Here is a 19,187-nt window from a genome sequence, read left to right as displayed (position 1 = left end):
ATTTATTGGCCGGGCGTGGTGGTGCACGCCTTTAATCCCAGCACTCGGGAGGCAGAGGCAGGCGGATCACTGTGAGTTCGAGGCCAGCCTGGTCTACAAAGCGAGTCCAAGACAGCCAAGGCTACACCGAAAAACCTTGTCTCAAAAAAACAAAGCAACAACAACAACAACAACAACAACAAAAAACCCAAAAGATTTATTTACTATTTATACAGTATTCTACCTGCATGTGTGCCTGCACTCCAGAAGAGGGCAGCAGATCACATCATAGATGGTTGTGAGGCACCATGTGGTTGCTGGGAATTGAACTCAGGACCTGTGGAAGAACAGCCAGTGCTTTTAACCTCTGAGCCATCTCTCCAGCCCTAATATTGATTCTTAAGGTTATTGAGGCAGTGGTTATTTATTCCACTATTATATAAATAAATGACACAGACTACTGTTAGATTTTTTTAAAAAGATATATTTATTATGTATTCAATGTTTTGCCTGCACATACAACTGTAGGCCAGAAGAGGGCACCAGATCTCATTATAGATGGTTGTGAGCCATCATGTGGTTGCTGGGAATTGAACTCAGGACCTTTGGAAGAGCAGGCAGTGATTTTTAATGTGCCTAACACTGGAACTGGGCAGATATTAACCCCCTAAACTATCTTTTCTAATCTCAGCCCAAATCCCATAAATTCCTGCACATATTCCAGTTGGGGCTGCGTTGCTCTATCACATTGATGACCCTCAGAAGAGGCTCCTCCCGGAAACATGCTTCAGCTTGTGCTAACAACCCATGGCCACTGCAGCTTTCTTCTTCCTCCTCTCCTGTTCCTCTCCTCTTCGTCTCTCTCTTGACCCCTCCCCACCCCCAACCTTCAGTCTGTCCCGTCTAGGCAGTAGGCAGCTCTATTTAGCCAATCAAAGATAATTTGGGAGGCAAAGTTCACAAATGTATTTTCAGATACATGATAACCAGCTCATGAAAGACATCAAGCCGACCTTGGGGAGCAAGATAGTTAACATTAGAAAACACAGTGCCGCCAGGCATGGTGGAGCACGCCTTTAATCCCAGCACTTGGGAGGTAGAAGCAGATGGATCGCTGTGAGTTCGAGGCCAGCCTGGTCTACAAAGCGAGTCTAGGACAACCAAGGCCACACAGAGAAACTTGGTCTCGAAAAACAGAAACGAAAACAAAAACAAAAACAAAAACGGAACTCAGCCAGTCACCCATTTCAAAAAAACGCGTTAGCTGTCAAAAGAAAAGCGCCAAGCCAGAGGCAAGTCTGAGAACCGCGGACTCTGTGGTTCTGTGTGTGGCCACAAGGTGGCGACAAGAACTCTACTCGGCGCCGGATGAGCTACGACACAGGAAGCGGAATCTCGCCTTCTTGATTGGTTCCTCCTGCTTTCCCCTCCCCCGGAAACATAGAGCGGCTTGCCTCGGGGGCTGAGGCCTGTGGCGGTTCGGGGAGGGATGGGCGCGAGCGCGGAGCCGCGGAGCCTCTCCGTCACCGGCGCCGGGCTCGCGTCCCCCGTGATCGAGAAGGCGCGCTCGGCGCTGCTGCCGCCGCAGGACGCAGAGGACACGGTGGGCACCCGGGCGGGAACGGCATGGTGCGGTAGGACAGTGCTTCTAGAACAGTCTAGTCCTGGAACATTCCAGCGGCAACGGATCAGGGCGCTTCGGGCCGCCCCGCCTTCCGGCGGACTGCTGTCTCCGCTTCAGCGCGGCTCGCGGGGGCCACGCCCCCCCGGTCGGATTGGCTGCGCCTCCGGGTTCCGGGCTGCCATTGGTGGAGACCGGGGGCGGGGCGGTGTCTCCGGCAGCCTGGGCGGGTCCTCGCCAGCCATTGGTGGGGACGGGGGTGCGTCGGGAGGCAGGGCGGGGCGGGGCTGCGCTGCTCCCTAGTGGGGCGAGGACGCACTCCTTTTGGGATACCTTTTAAAATATTCTTAGCTAAGGCTACACAGAGAAACCCTGTCTCAAAAAACTAATCATCATCATCATCACCATCATCTAAGGCTACACAGAGAAATCCTGTCTCAAAAAAAATAATAACAACAACAATAGTAATAATTCTTGTCTTTTTTTGAGTCAGGGTCTCAACTTGTGTAGCCCAGGCTAGAACTCGCCATTTAAACCAGATTGGCCTTGAACTCAAGAGTGCCGATACTAAACGCGGGTGTTCCCCTATGTCTGGCTCTTTTGGGAAATAGTTGCTTGTTTTTCTTTTCTTTTTTTTTTTTAAAAGGAGTTATTTATTATTTATACAGTATTTTGCACACATGTATGCCTGCAGGTCAGAGGAAGGGACCAGCTCTCACTATAGATGGTTGTGAGCTACCATGTGGTTGCTGGGAGTTGAACTTGGAACCTTTGGAAGAGATTAAGAGTTCCCTTAATCTCTGAGTCATCTCTCCAAAAACAGTTTGTTTTTCGAGACAAGGTTTCTTTGTGTAGCCTTGGCTGTCCTGGACTTGCTTTGTAGACCAGGCTGGCCTCAAACTCACACAGATCTGCCTGCTTCTGCTTCCCGAGTTCTGGGATTAAAGGTGTGCGCCACCATACCTGGCTCTCATATTTTTGATTTGCACTGGATGAGTAGTAATGACAAATTTGTTATGCCTAGAAATTTCATTTGTATTAACCTTTACTTATAACTTTTATTTCGTCCTGTTTTCTTGTTGAGTTGGTAATTTATACTGAACAGGACACTGTCTCCTTGAAGTTGCTGGCTCCAATTTGCAGGGTTTTTGTTTTCTGTTTTGTTGTTTCCAGACAGGGTTTCTCTGTGTAACAGCCCTGCCTGTCCTGGACTCACAGAGATCCTCCTGCCTCTGCTAGAATTAAAGGCATGTGCCACCACGCCAGGCCCAATTTGCAGTTTTAAAGATGATCCTGAGCCAGGCATGGTGGTTCACACCTTTAGCCCCAGAACTCAGGAGGCAGAGGCAGGTGGGTCTCTGTGAGTTTGAGGCCAGCCTGGTCTACAAAGCGAGTCCAGGACAGCCAAGGCTACAGAGAAAAAACCCGTCTCAAAAAACCAGAAAAAAATAAAGATGATCCTGACTTTACGATTGGCAGTAGATTGGAGGCATCAAAGAGTTGAGGTAAATGAGTCCTGGCCGTCAGCAGGGAAGCAGAGGGTGGACCTTTAACCGGATGGCTGGAGGAGGTGCACTGAGAGCCGATAAGACGCAGAGTGAACAAGTTAGGAGAGGCGGAGACCAGACTGTAAGTTCACTTGGATGCAGCACGTCGAGGAGCAGCGGTGAGGGAGTTCAGGTTTGCAGGTGTCACCGAGGGGCCTGTGAGACATCTGAGCGAGTGGCAGTGGGTTTGTCTGGAGCTCTAGAGAGCGCTTACGTGTGGATGGAAGGACAGAAATGAGAGAAATTGGAACTGGCTGAGGGAGAGGGGAGCCTGGCTCAGTGGCAGAGGAGCAGCGGTCAGTGGAGGGGGAGGGGAGCCTGACTCAGTGGCAGAGGAGCAGCGGTCAGTGGAGGGGGAGGGGAGCCTGGCTCAGTGGCAGAGGAGCAGCGGTCAGTGGAGGGGGAGGGGAGCCTGACTCAGTGGCAGAGGAGCAGCGGTCAGTGGAGGGGGAGGGGAGCCTGACTCAGTGGCAGAGGAGCAGCGGTCAGTGGCCAGAGAAAGAGAGGAAAACATAAATGAGAGGATGGGGCTCTGTAACATATCGTTCATTTGTCTGATGTAACTGTCATCTCAGAGGCTCACTGCCTCCGTCTCCTAACCTCGGCCTAGTCCTAGAAGCCTCCATCCCATCTTACCTAGATGTCTTCAGCCTGTGAGGCGTACTGCTGAATAAGCTTATCCTTTCTAGCTCTTTCTGAACTCTGGCTTCCTGGTTCAATTCAGCTGTTCTGGCACAAACTCTGAGCTGACTGATGCAAACTGGCTTCTCTCAGCTTCTGACTGAATTGCTCTGCTTGGCTTCATGCTAACTTTGGCAATCTGTTCTAATCTTCTGGCTCCTTCTCATTCTCTGGCTTGTTCTGTCTTCACCAGTGTCTGTTTTGTTCTCTCTGCAATCTGTCTTTGTAAAACTCTGAGTAAAACTGCCTCTGAATTCCATCAACTGAACTGTCAGGAACACAGTTCCCCTGCACTGCCTCTCAATGCACTGACTTAACTGAACTCCTGAACGTAACTGATTAGAACTCTGTTTCCTGAGTGCTGGGAGTAAAGGCATGTACCACCACACCTGGACTTAAGCTTTTCTTTTCCTGAAACTTGCTCTATCCCAGGCAGGCCTTGACCTCAGATCTATTTGCCTCTGTCTCCTGGAATAAAGATGTGTCTGTGTACCAGTTGGGTCACACAGACCTAGGTCTTTGGATGTGATTCTTGTCAGAGCAGCTCTGTTCTGAATTAAATTCCTCTACAGGGTTCATTGCTGGGGTGGAAGGAGAAGACGGCTCAAGACGATGTGATTTTTCCTGGCACACACCACATTGTTGACACCCCTCATGCCCCCTCCTTCCCAATAGGCTGAAGGGGCTGATAGGGCAGACTGAGGGGTCGTCAGTCATCAGGACATGGTCAGGATGCAGTGGGCAGAGCAAGTCTCCTGGGCCTGGGGAGGAAGCAGGTGTGGAGGACTGTTGACTTTGATACCCCTGGGGCAGGAGGTGCCATTGCAGGCAGAGTAGGCTGAGGAGCTGGCAGAATGAGAATGTTGTGAAGACCAGTCCTGGGTGAGGCTGCGGTCAAAGGGCTGCAGGCGAGGTGATAAGAGGTGCAGGGGGAGGGGAGCAGGGGTGGGGTGGGCTGAGGTGCAGGCGGAGGGGAGCAGGGGTGGGGTGGGCTGAGGTGCCACCAGAAGAAACCAATGCTGAGAGAGAGGCAGTCACTCAGAGTTCCTAGGATGAGTCTTCGGGGCCCTCACTGGAGGGGCTCTGACTAGATGGCAAGCCCAAAGCGTGACGAGTGACTGGCGCAGGGGGAGTGGAGATGGCACAGGGTGCTGCTGGACACAGAGGCTCCGGAGCACGTTTCCAGGCAAAGAAGAGATGTCTCCGGAAGAGAGGGGCCTGGCATGTGAGGAGGGTGAACCCCCCAACACTGCAAAGGCTCAGGTGAGGCTGATGAGCAGTTTTTTGGGACTGTTGGTTATTGGAAGAGCCTGGTATCTCTGTGGAGAGGGCATTGGCTGCCAGCACAGATGTGTTGAAATACACACACTGCCTGCTTTTGCCTGCTGGCTTCTGAGAGCCCCTGCTGTCACCCAGGCTGTCCGCAGGTCCAGAATTCACCTCAGAACGTATCTAGTCCCAGTGTCTTGAAACTAACTCCAGTTGTGTTTGATGGAAATTAGGGTGGCTTCTCTTCTCTCTGAGAGGGATACTGCAGAGGGCAGACATTTTGACTCCTGGTGATTTGATGTAAAGAACTTCATGGCCATTGTAGGAAGCTCTCAGGGCTACAGTGCCAGCTATTTAAAAAGTGATCTATGGCCGTACCACCTGGAACACGCCTAATCTCATCTGATCTCGGTGGGGGAAAAGTACAGATGCCACCAAGTGAGGAAGAGAGTCTCCAGACAGGCTTTGCAAAGTGTCTTGTTTGAGGAAAGGGAGTTTTGAAGTACATGTTCCCTGTCACTGGTGATTCTGCTGCATTCTGGAAAGGGGACACTGTTCTGGAAGCTCCAGCATCCTGAGCTGAGGCTCCTGGGTGTGCCTGAGGGAGAGACTTCAGTGCTGCCCTCTGTATGGAGCCTGAAGATAAGCTGGTGTGGGTGACAGGGCAGGGGCTGAGGGCGGGGCCACAAGCCAGCAGTGACTGCTCTGTGGAGCTGTGTGAGCCCTGCTCAGGGCCCCAGCCAGCTAGAGGCTGTAGACGAGAGGCAGAGTGGTTGTTTGATTTTTGAGACAGGGTTTCTCTGTGTAGCCCTGGCTGCCCTGGAACTCCTTCTGTAGACCAGGCTGGCCTTGGAATCAGATCCAGCTGCCTCTGCCTCCCAGTGCTGGGGTTATAGGCATGTGCCACTGCTAGCATGAAAGGCAGAGTGCTCAGCACAGAAATACATGGAGTGCTGGCAGCTGCACATAGTGGCCAAGCGCATGCTTTCACGGGTTTAACTTGTTCCTGTAAATCCCTGCAGACCCTACAGCCAGGACGCCTGGGCAAGCCAGCAGCTAAAACTGTACCAGCTTAAGGAGATGGTCAGTAACTTTTCAGTCAGGACAGATAGGGAACCAGTGTTATTAGTATTATTATTAGACTAGAGAGGCCCCTTTTTCTGTGCACATTTCAGGGATGGGGAGATGGAGCAGGGTTTTGACAGGCCCTGAAGGGCTCCAGGAACAAAAACACAGGTGCAGTGTGGGGAAAGGAGCCGGGCTCAGCAGGCAGGTCTGCTGACGCTTGCTCTCTTGTCTTGCAGTTGCATCCAGTGATCAAGGCTTTCCTCTGCGGCTCCATCAGTGGGACCTGCTCCACCCTCCTCTTCCAGCCTCTGGATCTCCTCAAAACCCGCCTGCAGACCCAGCAGCCCACAGACCTAGGGTAGGCCATTGTCCTGCCTCATGGACAACTTCTCAGTCACAGGCCTGTCTTCACCAGTTAAATCAACTTCATTACGTTAGAGAAACACAGGCTCCGATTCCTTTCTGTTGTTGTTTGTGTTTGCTTGAGACATGAGTCTTGTTGTGTATCCCAGGCTGACCTTGAACTTGGCAGGCCCTCTGCCTCAGCTTCCGGAGTACCGGGCTATGTGCTTTACGGATATGGTTTTCTTTCTTTCTTTCTTTCTTTCTTTCTTTCTTTCTTTTTTTTTATTTTTTTTATTTTTATTTTTCGAGACAGGGTTTCTCTGCGTAGCCTTGGCTGTCCTTGATTCACTTTGTAGACCAGACTGGCCTCGAACTCACAGCGATCCACCTGCCTCTGCCTCCCGAGTGTGTGCACCACCATGCCTGGCATGGATACGGTTTTCTGAAGAGTCTTACTATTTAATTTTTGTTCACTAATGGGATCCTTTTAAACAGCTCTGGAGGACCTTCCTTGGTGACATTTGCATTTCTTGTGCTGGCTTGTAACATTGTACCCATGCTGCTTGGTACTTAGGTTTGGGAAGTAGCATTCATGTTGAATGTGTGTTTTGTGTGTCTCAGCACTGTGTGAACTACACAAAGTGTATGTAGAGTAGAGTTCATCCCATTGTGGTGTGAACAGATAGGTAAATATTTATGTGCCACATCCTGAACACATGGAAATCAAGAATAATTTTAGGAAGCAGGGCAGTGGTGGCACACGCCTTTAATCCCAGCACTCAGGAGGCAGAAGCAGGCGGACCTCTGTGAATTCAAGGACAGCCTGGGCTACAGAGAGAGACCCTGGCTCGAAAAAGAAAGAAGAAGAAAATAATTCTAGGACAGGTGAGATGCATCAGCTGGGAAAGGTGCCTGAGTGTGAGCCTAGGACCCACTGGTGGGGAGAAGTCCTGCACGCTGTCCTCTGACCTACACACACACACACACACACACACACACACACACACGCACACACACACACACACACACGACACATAATGAAATGTTAAAGGTGAACTCTAAGATGCAGTACAGAGATTCCTGTGTGTTTCGGCGTCTGTGAGTGGGGAGTTCTGCCATGAGAATGTGGCTAACATTTCTGTCCCTGTCCACTGTGCCCTTCAGGTCCAGGCGTGTGGGGATGTTGGCTGTGTTCGTGAAGGTGGTTCGCACAGAGAGTCTGTTGGGCCTGTGGAAAGGGATGTCTGCGGTAAGCTGCCTGCTGGGTCTGGTTCTCCTGCGTCACACATTTATTAACTGGTCTCCTCTACCCTCCCAGGGGCTCAGGGTACTCAGGCCGTGAGACTATGCAGCCCCTCCCTGTCTGGGTGCATTAGCTACTGTTACATTGCTGGGCCAAATCCTTGACAGAAGCAGCTTAAGAAACACTAATCTGGGGCTGGAGAGATGGCTCAGTGGTTAAGAGCACTGCCTGCTCTTCCAGAGGTCCTGGGTTCAATTCCCAGCAACCACATGGTGGCTCACAACCATCTGTAATATGGTCTGATGCCCTCTTCCAGACTACAGGGGTATATGCAGGCAGAGTACTGTATACATAATAATAAATAAATAAATCTTAAAAAAAAAAAAAAAGAAAGAAACACTAATCTAGGCCTGTGTGGGTGTGTAGGCCATCTTGGTGGGAAAGGTTTAGCAGCTGAAGTTCTTGACAACTTTGTGGGAGGGGCGTGAGGCAGCTTCTCAGCCATTCAGGAAGCAGAGAGCCTTGGCTACAAGTAGGCGGGGCTATGACGCCAGTGACCCACGTCCAGCAACCACGCCTCCCACCTCCTGTTCTGCAGCCTCTCAAAACAGCGCCAGCACCCTGGAGCCAGGTGATTAAGGGCATGGCTTGTGAGGGACATTTCCTTTTCAAGCCATGTGGTTTTAGCTCCCACAATCGGCCCTGCTTCCAAGATGTTAAATAAAAATTTAGTTATCGTGCTGGAGAGGACGCTCAGAGATTAAGAACCCTGACTGTTCTTCCAAAGGTCCTGAGTTCAATTCCCAGCAACCACATGGTGGCTCCTAACCATCTACAATGAGATCTGGTGCTCTCTTCTGGCGGGCAGGCACACATGTGGGCAGAATATGTATAAATAATAAATAAGTCTTTTAAAAAAAAACTTAGTTATCAGAGCACCCGCAGGAGAATCATGAGGCTTGTGTTTAGGCAACCCATATTTTACTTCCTGGTGTTGTCGGCGCACAAGAGCTCTAGTACTGGCAGTGTGGTGTGCCAAAGAGAAGCTGGTCAGGGCTTTCTGGGACAAGGCAGATGATCGTGACTAAAGAAGAAAAGAAAAATCACTCTTCAGCAGGAAGGAGCACTGTGGCCATGAAGTTGTGGAGAAGGAAGAGGAAACCCATGCTGTTTTGTTGTCATGGTTCTAATTGGTCACAACTGCGGTGTGGAAGGTGCATTTGTGAATGGACCAAGAACACAAAATGTGGTCTAATTGATGGCAGTGTGCTACATCAGCCGCACTGAGCCTGCAAGAAGAGGTGGCCAGCGGGGGCTCTCCTGAAATGAGTAACCCAGGCTCTAAGCACAAGCGAGATACAGTAACTGTGCCGGAAGCAGGCTTGGGCAGGAAAGGCCACACGTGCAGCTAAAGCTGCTGCCATATTGCCAGCACAGCTGACAGGATTATGGAGAAGGGGACTGAGCAAGGGGTCAGATTCAAAGCAGTGAGTCTCTCCTCTAAGGTCCATGGTGGGGCCTGCGCCATGACAGGGCAAGTAGACAGAGTGTGAGGCACAGCTACACCTGACAGGAGGTGGAAAGCAGACAGGCAGCCATCAAGAAGTTCTGGTGAGCTGCAGGTGGGTGTTCAGGGTTAAAAGCATGCACTGCTCTTGCGAGGACCTCGGCTCCATCCCAGTACCATGTCAGGCAGCTCACAGCTGCCTGCTGCCTGGAACTCCAGGGCCAGGCATCCAGCGCCCACTTCTGGCTCTGAGTTCTCTCGCACATATACAAACCGTATACAGACACACATGTATACACATACTTAAAAAGAAATGTTATAAAAACCAGGTAATTGTTAGGCAGCGGCAGGGGGCTCTCTGCCAATCTTAGCGGCTGGCCAAGGCTATCTAGTGAGACCCTGTCTATAACAACAACACAGCAAGGAACAGGCAGAATGTATTGTTACATATCAGAAGATGGAGAAGAAATTGATCATATACAACAGTGTGGATATTTTTGAAATATGCCAGAGCATTTCAGATTGCACATAAAAAGACAAAATTGTGGGATTCGATTGCCCTTGAGTGACTCTGAAGTTGGGGCTCCTGCAGCAGCTTTGATGAGCTGAAGAGAGGACACCTGAAAGGTGGTGGTCTGAGCAGTGGCAGAAATAAATCAACTCTGTCAGAGTGTCAGGGCTGTCAGCATCACCTGCTCCTCAGTCGAGCCATGGAGATCACAGGCATCAGCTCACTTGGAGCCTGATCTCACCCAGAGCCTGTGCTGATGGCCCCATGTCCTCACCCAGAGCCTTCGCCTCATTTCATCTCCTCACTCAGAGCCTGAGTCCTTCACCTCACCTCATCTCCTCACCCAGAGCCTGAGTCCTTCACCTCACCTCGTCTCCTCACTCAGAGCCTGAGTCCTTCACCTCACCCCGTCTCCTCACCCAGAGCCTGAGTCCTTCACCTCACCTCATCTCCTCACCCAGAGCCTGAGTCCTTCACCTCACCTCATCTCCTCACCCAGAGCCTGAGTCCTTCACCTCACCCTGTCTCCTCACCCAGAGCCTGAGTCCTTCACCTCACCTCATCTCCTCACCCAGAGCCTGAGTCCTTCACCTCACCTCATCTCCTCACCCATAGCCTGAGTCCTTCACCTCACCTCATCTCCTCACCCAGAGCCTGAGTCCTTCACCTCACCCTGTCTCCTCACCCAGAGCCTGAGTCCTTCACCTCACCTCATCTCCTCACCCAGAGCCTGAGTCCTTCACCTCACCCCGTCTCCTCACCCAGCCTTTCCTTTCCACAAGAAGAGAGAGAACAGGACAGTAAGATGTGAGGACAAGGGAGGCTGCAGGCGCACACTTTGTGTTAGTTACTGTGGCTTCTTGGTGACTGAAACTTTGTGGTGGGTATTGGAACAGTGGAGACAGAAGTACAGTGTGGATAGGACTCAGTGTTACCCACTGTTTGGCCACCCCCAACAAATAGGAGGGACTGTTAACTCCTTCCTGTCTCTGTCCTGTCACTAACGTCTGTACTCTTGAAGTCTGACTGTTAGCTCAGCACTGGCTCCAAGGCTGGCACCCACTGTCAGTGTAGCCTCGCCTTTGTCACCACTGTGAAAGTGTGCTGGGATGACCACACCTTTATTTCTTTGCCCAAAGGCTTTTCTGGCCCCCAGGACCTACCTTGCTGGAAGTACCAAGGCATTGGTTTCCACCCTCCACCCACAGCAGCCTTCAGCCACTAGAAGATGAGAAGTGATGTTTACACTGCACACTTGCCCTCTGCAGCAGAAAGATCCCAGTGGGTGGGTTGCCCACTGATGCTAGAGCTTGCCAAGGGGTACTAACTTGCCCACAGCTGTAGCTGCTTTGATCCACTCTTTACTGGCTACTGCCCCTCCTCGCATTGGTGCTCCCTTCACACCATAAACCAGCTGCTTGCGTGTGGACCCCCTGGGGTCTCTTAAGACCCCTCCAGAGGGCATCTTGCAGTCTTGAGTCTTTGATTGTCCTTCCTCCCTCTGCCTTCCCCTGCAGTCGGTCGTGCGGTGTGTCCCTGGTGTAGGCATCTACTTTGGCACTCTGTACTCTTTGAAGCAGTATTTCTTGCGAGGCCATCCTCCCACCGCCCTGGAGTCCGTCATCCTGGGCATGGGCTCCCGCTCTGTCGCAGGAGTCTGCATGTCACCCATCACAGTGATCAAGACGCGCTATGAGGTGAGTCTGATAGTTTTAGAACCTTAGGGCGCTGGGCAGTGAGCACAGGTGTCAGCCTGGGTGTGTAGTCTGACTTAGGGTCAGATATGCCCAGGCAACTCACTTTTGTAGGCAGGGCAAGCCATATACAAACCAAAGCCTTGATGCCTTGGTGATGGTTCCTAACCTGAAGCCTGCTTGGGCTCCTGTTCAGATGCTGCCTGTGTCAGTCACTAGATCTGCCCTCCCTTTGTAGAGTGGGACCTACAGCTATGGGAGCATCTATGCAGCCCTGAGGAGCATCTATTGCAACGAGGGCCACCGGGGCCTCTTCAGGGGCCTGACAGCAACTCTCCTTCGTGATGCGCCCTTTTCCGGGCTGTACCTGATGTTTTATAGCCAGACCAAAACCACAGTGCTCCATGGTACAGGTAAGGGCACACGCACTGGGGCAGAGGGTCACAGAAAGACTAAACTATTGTTTTTAAAATTTATCTGTATTACCTGTAGGCCTGGCTAGCCATCAATTAAGACCCAGACACTTGTTATATTTTAAAATAGCCTTAGTTGACCTGGGGCGGGGCAGATATCAATCCTCTAAGCTACCTCCCATAGTGGGGCAGGCATGGGATCCCTGCCTCCATCCCATGCCACCTGCTTCTAATAACTTCTATCAAGCTGCCTCCCATCCATAATCCCAAATACTTGCTCATGTTCTTCATCTGGGTCGGATTCTCCATCCACACCACAGGCCATGTGTGTCTCCTCCAGCTAAGCCATGGTGGCCTTCCTCTCGTCCCTTCAGGACTTTTTCCTTCTCCGTTCTCCTCGTGGCTGTCCTTCTTCCCAGAATCTCTCTCTCCTAGCCCTACATATCTCCTTTGCCCTGCCCAGGTGGGATCGCTTTTTATTAAGCAAAAGGTTGATCACAGAGACAGTAAGCAGTAATTAGCATCAAAATACACGAGACCATCCCCCAACACTAAACTACAGTGCTCCATGGCACAGGTGAGGGAGCACACACTGAGGCAGAGGCTCACAGAGAGACTAAACTACAGTGCTCCATGGCACAGATAAGAGAGCACACACCGAGGCATTGGGCTTACAGAGAGACTAAAAAAAAAACAGTGCTCCATGGCACAGGTGAGGGAGCATTGGTGGCCAGAGGGTCAGGGAGAGACTAAACCCCAGCGCTCCGTGGCACAGGTGAGGGAGCATTGGTGGGGCAGAGGCGCACAGAGAGACTGGGTGTTTGTCTTTTTTCTCTGAGATAGTCTTACAGTTTTAGCAGTGGAGCCACTTTGGGGCTGGGGGCTGGGATGCAGAGGTAGAGGTGGCAGACTCCACCCTGCCCTACAGGCTTTGTGTCTTCAACAGAAAGAGGGTGGGCTGGGGAAAGACGAGTGTGTTTTGCCAACGTTCGGCAATAGCATGCCATAGAGCCCAAGGGACCCTAGGACGGAGGCTTTGGGTGCAGCCTGTGCATCTGTGCCTCAGTGAGCCCTTGATGTGCTGTCCTATGGAGCAGCTTGGGGACACTGACAGGTGTGGCTCCCTTTCCGAGTGCCCTGTTACTGTCCATTTGAGCCCTCCATTTGGGTGGAGGTTAGAAGTGCAAGCTTGGCCGGGCGTGGTGGCGCACGCCTTTAATCCCAGCACTCGGGAGGCAGAGGCAGGCGGATCGTTGTGAGTTCGAGGCCAGCCTGGTCTACAAAGTGAGTCCAGGACGGCCAAGGCTACACAGAGAAACCCTGTCTCGTAAAACCAAAAAAAAAAAAAAAAAGAAAAAAAAAAAAAAAGAAGTGCAAGCTTGAGGTGTTTGCTACAGACCCGTGCCACCAGTGAGCTTGTGGCTGCCTGTGAGCCAGGTCTGGGTGGTGCACACTCACCAAACAGCAGAGTTGCTCGAAACTCACTGTGCAGAGTGACCTGAGCTCAATAACCTGTCTGCAGAACTGGGGAAGTGAAAATGCGGCATAGTTGACTGATGACAGCTGCAATTGGAGTGTTTGGGGAGACTGGCTCCTTCCCCCCAAGAAGCAGGTTGCAGATCACAGCCTCACTTTGCAAAAGAAATTTAAGATAGTAAGGAAACAGAAGTGGGGTGGTGTTTATATTTTGAAAGCTGGTCTTATTATGTTGCTCTGGCTGTTCTAGAACTCACTATTGTAAGCCAACCGGTCTGGCCTAGGACTCCTAGAGATAGTCTACATTGCCTCCAGAGCATTAGGACTAAGCTAACTCACCAAGCCTGGCCTATTTTATACAATTAATACACGCTAACTAAAAAAAATAAGATTTCATATCTATTAGTTATAAAAATTGGAATTAATGAGTAATATTTTAATATTGGAAATGTATATTGGATCTTTAAAGCCAACGGTGTCATTGAGGAATAAAAACTCAAGTTTACCTACCTAGAGGCAGTAACAAGGTAAGAGTGCCCACACCTGCACTCAGCTCCTGTCCCGACAGAGAAGCCCAAAAGGCTCACTAGCTCAGCTGACAGCCCAGAAGGAAAAGCCCAAAAAACCTAAGGCCAAAGCCTTGCTATCTCAAAGCCCCAAAAGCCAAATGCCTAGGAGCCGAGGAGCTCAAGAGCTAGAGAGCTGCGAGCCAAGCTAAAATCCCAAGCCAAAGAAGCGCCAAAGACCCAGACCTAAAGACCCTTCTACTTCTACACGCTGTCTTAAACACCCCTCAACTCAAAGTCCCCCCTACTCTTTAATCCCTGTCAGCTGGTTTCTTGTTCCGCCTCTTGACCTAGGGTTAACTTTATTAAATCCTGTGTACAGAAAGCTCTTGGGTTAAGGTGTGTATAAGGCTGGCTGAACCACACCTTAGTCATCTGTTTACAATAAACAGAAAGTTCTTGGATTAAAGGTGTGTTAGGGCTCAATCACAAGAAACAGGGATCACAGTGGGATCAAAGATCCTATAACAGGGTGTTCACACCTGTACAGTTAAGTCAGAAGGTGCCCACACCCGCACTGTTCAGTCAGAGGGCGCCCACACCTGCACTGTCCAGTCAGAGGGTGCTCACACCTGCACTGCCCAGTCAGAGGGTGCTCACACCTGCACTGCCCAGTCAGAGGGTGCTCACACCTGCACTGTCCAGTCAGAGGGTACCCATACCTGCACTGTCCAGTCAGAGGGTGCTCACACCTGCACTGTCCAGTCAGAGGGTGCTCACACCTGCACTGTCCAGTCAGAGGGTGCTCACACCTGCACTGTCCAGTCAGAGGGTGCCCATACCTGTACTGTCCAGTCAGAGGGTACCCATAACTTCACTGTCCACTCAGGTGCACAGAGCTCCTCAGCCACAGATACTGCCATCCAGACACGGCACAGTACCGTGGTGGTGGTCAGGTCTGCCCTGAGCACACAGGTCATGTATCTGAAGGATGTGAGTTGTGTAACCTCTTGCTGCCCTTGTGTTTCAGACCAGCTGGACACTGCTCTGATGCCCCTTGTTAATTTCAGCTGTGGGACACTTGCTGGCATCCTGGCTTCACTGGTGACACAGCCTGCAGACGTCATCAAGACCCACATGCAGCTCTCCCCAGTGAAGTGTCAGTGGCTTGGCCAAGCGGCCACACTTATCTTCAAGGTAAGGCTGCCAAGTGCGGCTGCTTCTGCATCGGGGGTGTCTCTAGAGCACGGTTCACACCCCTCGCAGTGTGTTAGCAATGTGGGGAGTGTCAGAACTGTGCGTTCCCAGGGGCTGCAGAGATGGTTCAGCAGCTACAAGTAGTGCTGCAGCAGGGCGTGGTGTTTAGTGCCAGCGCTCGGGAGGCAGAGGCAGGTGGAGCTCTGTGAGTTCGAGGCAAGCCTGGTCTACAGAGTGAGTCCAGGACAGCCAGGGCTACACAGAGAAACCATGTCTCAAAAAACCTAAAAAAAAAAAAAAAGTGCATGCTGCCCCTACGAAGGACATTATAGCCAGCACCTTCTATCTGTAACTGCAGCCCTGACAGCCTGCTCCCTGGCTTGGCAGACAGCCTGGTCTGTATTTTGTATGCTGGTTGGCAATTCTTTGCAGTGTATTAGTGGTGCACAGCTATCACCCTAGCTTTGAGATCTGTGAGTGGGAATGTCATCTCAAAACAAACAAACCAGAACAATAAAAACAGACCCACACACACAACAATCAATGCTGTACACAGCAACCCTGCACAAAGATTTTTAGCTAAGGGAGGTCCCAGTAAAGAGAGTCTTTTAGCTGCCTGGGTCTGGTTTTAATCTCTTCTACCCCAGAAGAGTTTTTTAATGATCTTTTAAAGATGCCTTTAATTATATTTATGTGTATCTGTGCGTGTGTGCCTGTGGAGGCCAGAGGAGGGTATTGCGTCCCTTGGTACTGGAGTGAAAGACGATTGGGAGCTGCCATGTACGTGCTGGGAGCACACGCTGGAAGAGCATCAAGTGCCCTAGCTCCTGAGGTTTTTTTTTTTTTTTTAAAACAGGGTCTCTCTATTACACAGCTCTGGCTGTCCTGGAACTTGTTATACAGGCTGTGCTGGCCTTGAACTCACAGAGATCCATTTGCCTCTACCTCCTGAGTGCTGGGATTAAAGGCATGCGCCACCACTTCTGGCTTTTAAATATTCTTTTTTAAACTCAGAACTCAGTAGTGCAGATCTCAAGAGGTAGACTTCAACAGTTAGAGTAAAATTGGGCCCATAAGTCACAGGTTTAACATGACATTAAACACCAAGATTCTGAACTGGAGGAGCAGACTGTGTGGTGACAGGGTATAGTTAGCGTCCTTGCTGCTTTGCTTCTGAAGTTTTTGATACTTGTTTCCATCACAGAACCATGGGCTGCGCGGCTTCTTTTATGGTAGTGTTCCCAGAGCCCTGCGCAGAACTCTGATGGCTGCCATGGCATGGACTGTGTATGAGGAGATGATGGCCAGGATGGGCCTCAAGTCCTAAGGAGAGAGGACCGGGGAAGGAAGATCTGCTGCCTTGCTTGGTTCCTGCCATGGCTGCGGCTCACTCTCCTGGAGTCCGGTGATGTGCTGTCTGAAGAGCCAGGCACAAATGCCGTTGCCTTAGTCCCAGTCCCCCATTCGAAGAGAGGACCGATGGATGACCAGCACCTCAGAAGTGGAGTCACCAGTGCCCAGAGCTCCATGCGCACTCCAAGTCAGCACACATGGAAGCTGGGAGTCGAGCTTGGCTGCCCCACAGAGCTGCTCAAGGGGCATTTCTAAGAGAGACCTCTGCCAGGTTGCTCTTTTTCAGCCACCTACCTGCATCACAAGGCTCCTTAGATACGTTGGTAACCAAAGAACCCCACAGTAGAGATGCTGTGGGCCTCCTGCCCTGACTGAGGCCAGGAGTCTCAAGGAGGGAAGACTGGACCTGAGAGAGTTGTCGTGCACAAGTGAGGTGGCTCAGAGAGTAAAAGTGCTGGTCAGCCGGCGATGGCCTGCCCTGGGTCCCGGGACCCACATGGCAGAGGAGAGAGCTCACTCCTACAAGTTGTCCTCTGACCTCCGAACATGCACTGTGGCAAGCACCCATACCCACAAGTACATAAATGTAGCTTTTTTTACAAATAAAGACATCAGCAAGCTGGAGATTGTCTGAAGTGACAAAAATAAAATGAAACAAAACAACCGCCTCCCCCCAAGATAGCTATTAAGTCTGTTCTTAGGGAACCACTGGTTGGCCCCTGGAAATGGGCACAATCACTTCCTTCAATTGTACGTTTTCTATAATTGAAGTTCAGATGATAAAGTAAAGCACTGATTGAGACTTGTTTGAAAAACAGAACAACAAGCCGGGCGTGGGGAGGCAGGTGGATCGTTGTGAGTTCGAGTCCAGCTTGGTCTACAAAGCAAGTCCAGGACAGCCAAGGCTACACAGAGAAACCCTGTCTCAAAAAACAAAACAAAAAAGAAAAACAGAAAAACACAAACACAGCAGAGGGGGGAGGAGCGTGCCATCAGTCCCATCACTTAAGAGGGCCAGGTGGATCTCTGCGAGTTCCAGGTCAGCCAGGGCCAGCTACACGATCCCATCCTGTCTTGTTTGTTTGTTAGGTTTGGTTTGGTTTGGTCTTTTTTGTTTTGTTTTTGTTTCTCGAGACAGGGTTTCTCTGTGTAGCCTTGGCTGTCCTGGAACTCGCTGTGTAGACCAGGCTGGCCTCCCAAACTCACAGAGATCTGCCTGCCTCTGCTTCCTGAATCCCGGGATTAAAGCCATGCACACCACCACCCAGCTGGACCTGTCTTTTAAAAAAAGAAAAAAAAAGTTCTGATTGGTAAACCTAATTAGTATGTCTCACTTCCTGAAGATAACAAAGTAGTTCTAGGGGGACTTAATTTTTGAACTGCCATGAGTCCCTAAAACTTAATGTTAAAAAAGTAGCTTTTGGGGGCCAGAGAGATGGCTCAGAAGTTAAGAGAACTGATTGCTCTTCCAAAGGTCCTGAGTTCAATTCCAGCAACCACATGGAGGCTCACAACCATCTATAATGTGATTTGATGCCCTCTTCTGGCCTGCAGGTGTACATGCAGATAGAGCACTGTATACATAATAATAAATACATCTTTTTAAAAAATCAGCTTTTAGCCAGGCATGGTGGTACACTTGGTTAAAACAAGCATTCAGGAGACAGAGGCAGGTGGATCGCTGAGTTCAAGGCCAGCCTGATCTACAAAGTGAGTCTAGGACAGCCAAGCCTATACAGAGAAACCCTATCTCAAAAAACCTAGAAAAAAATCCAATTTAGTCCCAGCACTTAGCAGGCAGAGGCAGGAATATCTCTGAGTTCAAGGTCAGCTTGGTCTACAGAGTGAAGTCTAGGACAGCCAGGGTTACACAGAGAAACGCTGTCTTAAAAATGGAAGGAAAGGGCTGGAGAGATGGCTCAGAGGTTAAGAGCACTGATTGCTCTTCCAAAGGTCCTGAGTTCAATTCCCAGCAACCATACGGTGGCTCACAACCAACTATAATGAGGTCTGGTGTCCTCTTCCGGTATGTAGGTGTACATGCAGGCAAAACACTGTAAACATACTAAATAAATAAGTCTTTTTAAAAAATGGAAGGAAAAACAAAAGTGACTTTAGTTTGCATATTAGCCATTGTGCCTGTTAGAAGTCCACAGTCCAGTGTTTTGGGGCTGCATGTATGGCTGACTGGAGTGCTCATACATGCAAGGTCCTGGGTTCAATCCCCACCCTCACCAGCAGCAAACAAGGAAAAGCTTTGGTCCAGTGAGGTTGTGCGGGCCTGCCATCCTCCACTCGGGAGACCCTGTCTCAAGGGCAATTTGGCCCTAAGTTAGTTTTACAATATTCCTGGCCCCAGTGAGACCCACGGCCACCTATAATCCTTGTTCTCAGTCCCAACACTCATTTTCTGTAATTTTGCTTCCCCCCCCCCCTTTTTTCTTTTGAGACGGTTTCTCTTGTAGTCCTAGCTGTCCTGGAATGCTCTTTGTAGACCAGGCTGGCCTCCAACTCACAGAGATCCGCCTGCCTCTGCCTCCCAAGTGCTGGGATTAAAGGGGTATGCCTCCACGCCCGGCTGATTTTGCCTTTTTTCTTTTTTAATGATTTATTATGTATACAGTGCTCTATCTGCATGTAGGCCTGCAGGCCAGAAGAGGGCATTAGATTACATTATAGATGGTTGTGAGCCACCATGTGGTTGCTGGGAATTGAACTCAGGACCTCTGGAAGAGCAATCAGTGCTCTCAACCTCTAAGCCATCTCTCTAGCCGGAT

General features: G+C 50.5%; 1 protein-coding gene across 2 annotated transcripts; it reads left to right on the top strand.

The window, feature by feature from the left end:
* Window positions 1–870: 870 nt before the first annotated feature.
* On the top strand, window positions 871–17,034 carry SLC25A38 (solute carrier family 25 member 38). Of its 2 annotated transcripts, none has more exons than XM_084754231.1 (7): window positions 871–1,582; window positions 6,402–6,523; window positions 7,675–7,759; window positions 11,289–11,468; window positions 11,704–11,878; window positions 14,891–15,057; window positions 16,262–17,034. In XM_084754231.1, exons 1-7 carry the CDS (start codon window positions 1,469–1,471, stop codon window positions 16,382–16,384), a joined length of 966 nt encoding a protein of 321 aa, XP_084610357.1. In that variant the 5' UTR covers window positions 871–1,468; the 3' UTR covers window positions 16,385–17,034. The 2 variants fall into 2 exon arrangements, with proteins under 2 accessions (XP_084610357.1, XP_084610358.1); XM_084754232.1 differs by lacking the exon at window positions 871–1,582 and adding an exon at window positions 4,957–5,091.
* Window positions 17,035–19,187: the final 2,153 nt, after the last annotated feature.

Source organism: Acomys minous (assembly GCF_964271855.1).
Source record: "Acomys minous genome assembly, chromosome: 13".
In the NCBI taxonomy this organism is placed as follows: domain Eukaryota; kingdom Metazoa; phylum Chordata; class Mammalia; order Rodentia; family Muridae; genus Acomys; species Acomys minous.
Note: the sequence above shows the minus strand (reverse complement) of the source record. Positions and strands in the feature narration are given on the sequence as shown.

Coding starts and splice junctions, on each gene's coding strand:
- SLC25A38 (XM_084754231.1), top strand. CDS start 1,469: ATGGGCGCGAGCGCGGAGCCGCGGAGCCTCTCCGTCACCGGCGCCGGG. Junction 7,760..11,288: donor TGTGGAAAGGGATGTCTGCG/GTAAGCTGCCTG, acceptor CTTCCCCTGCAG/TCGGTCGTGCGGTGTGTCCC. Junction 11,469..11,703: donor TGATCAAGACGCGCTATGAG/GTGAGTCTGATA, acceptor CTCCCTTTGTAG/AGTGGGACCTACAGCTATGG.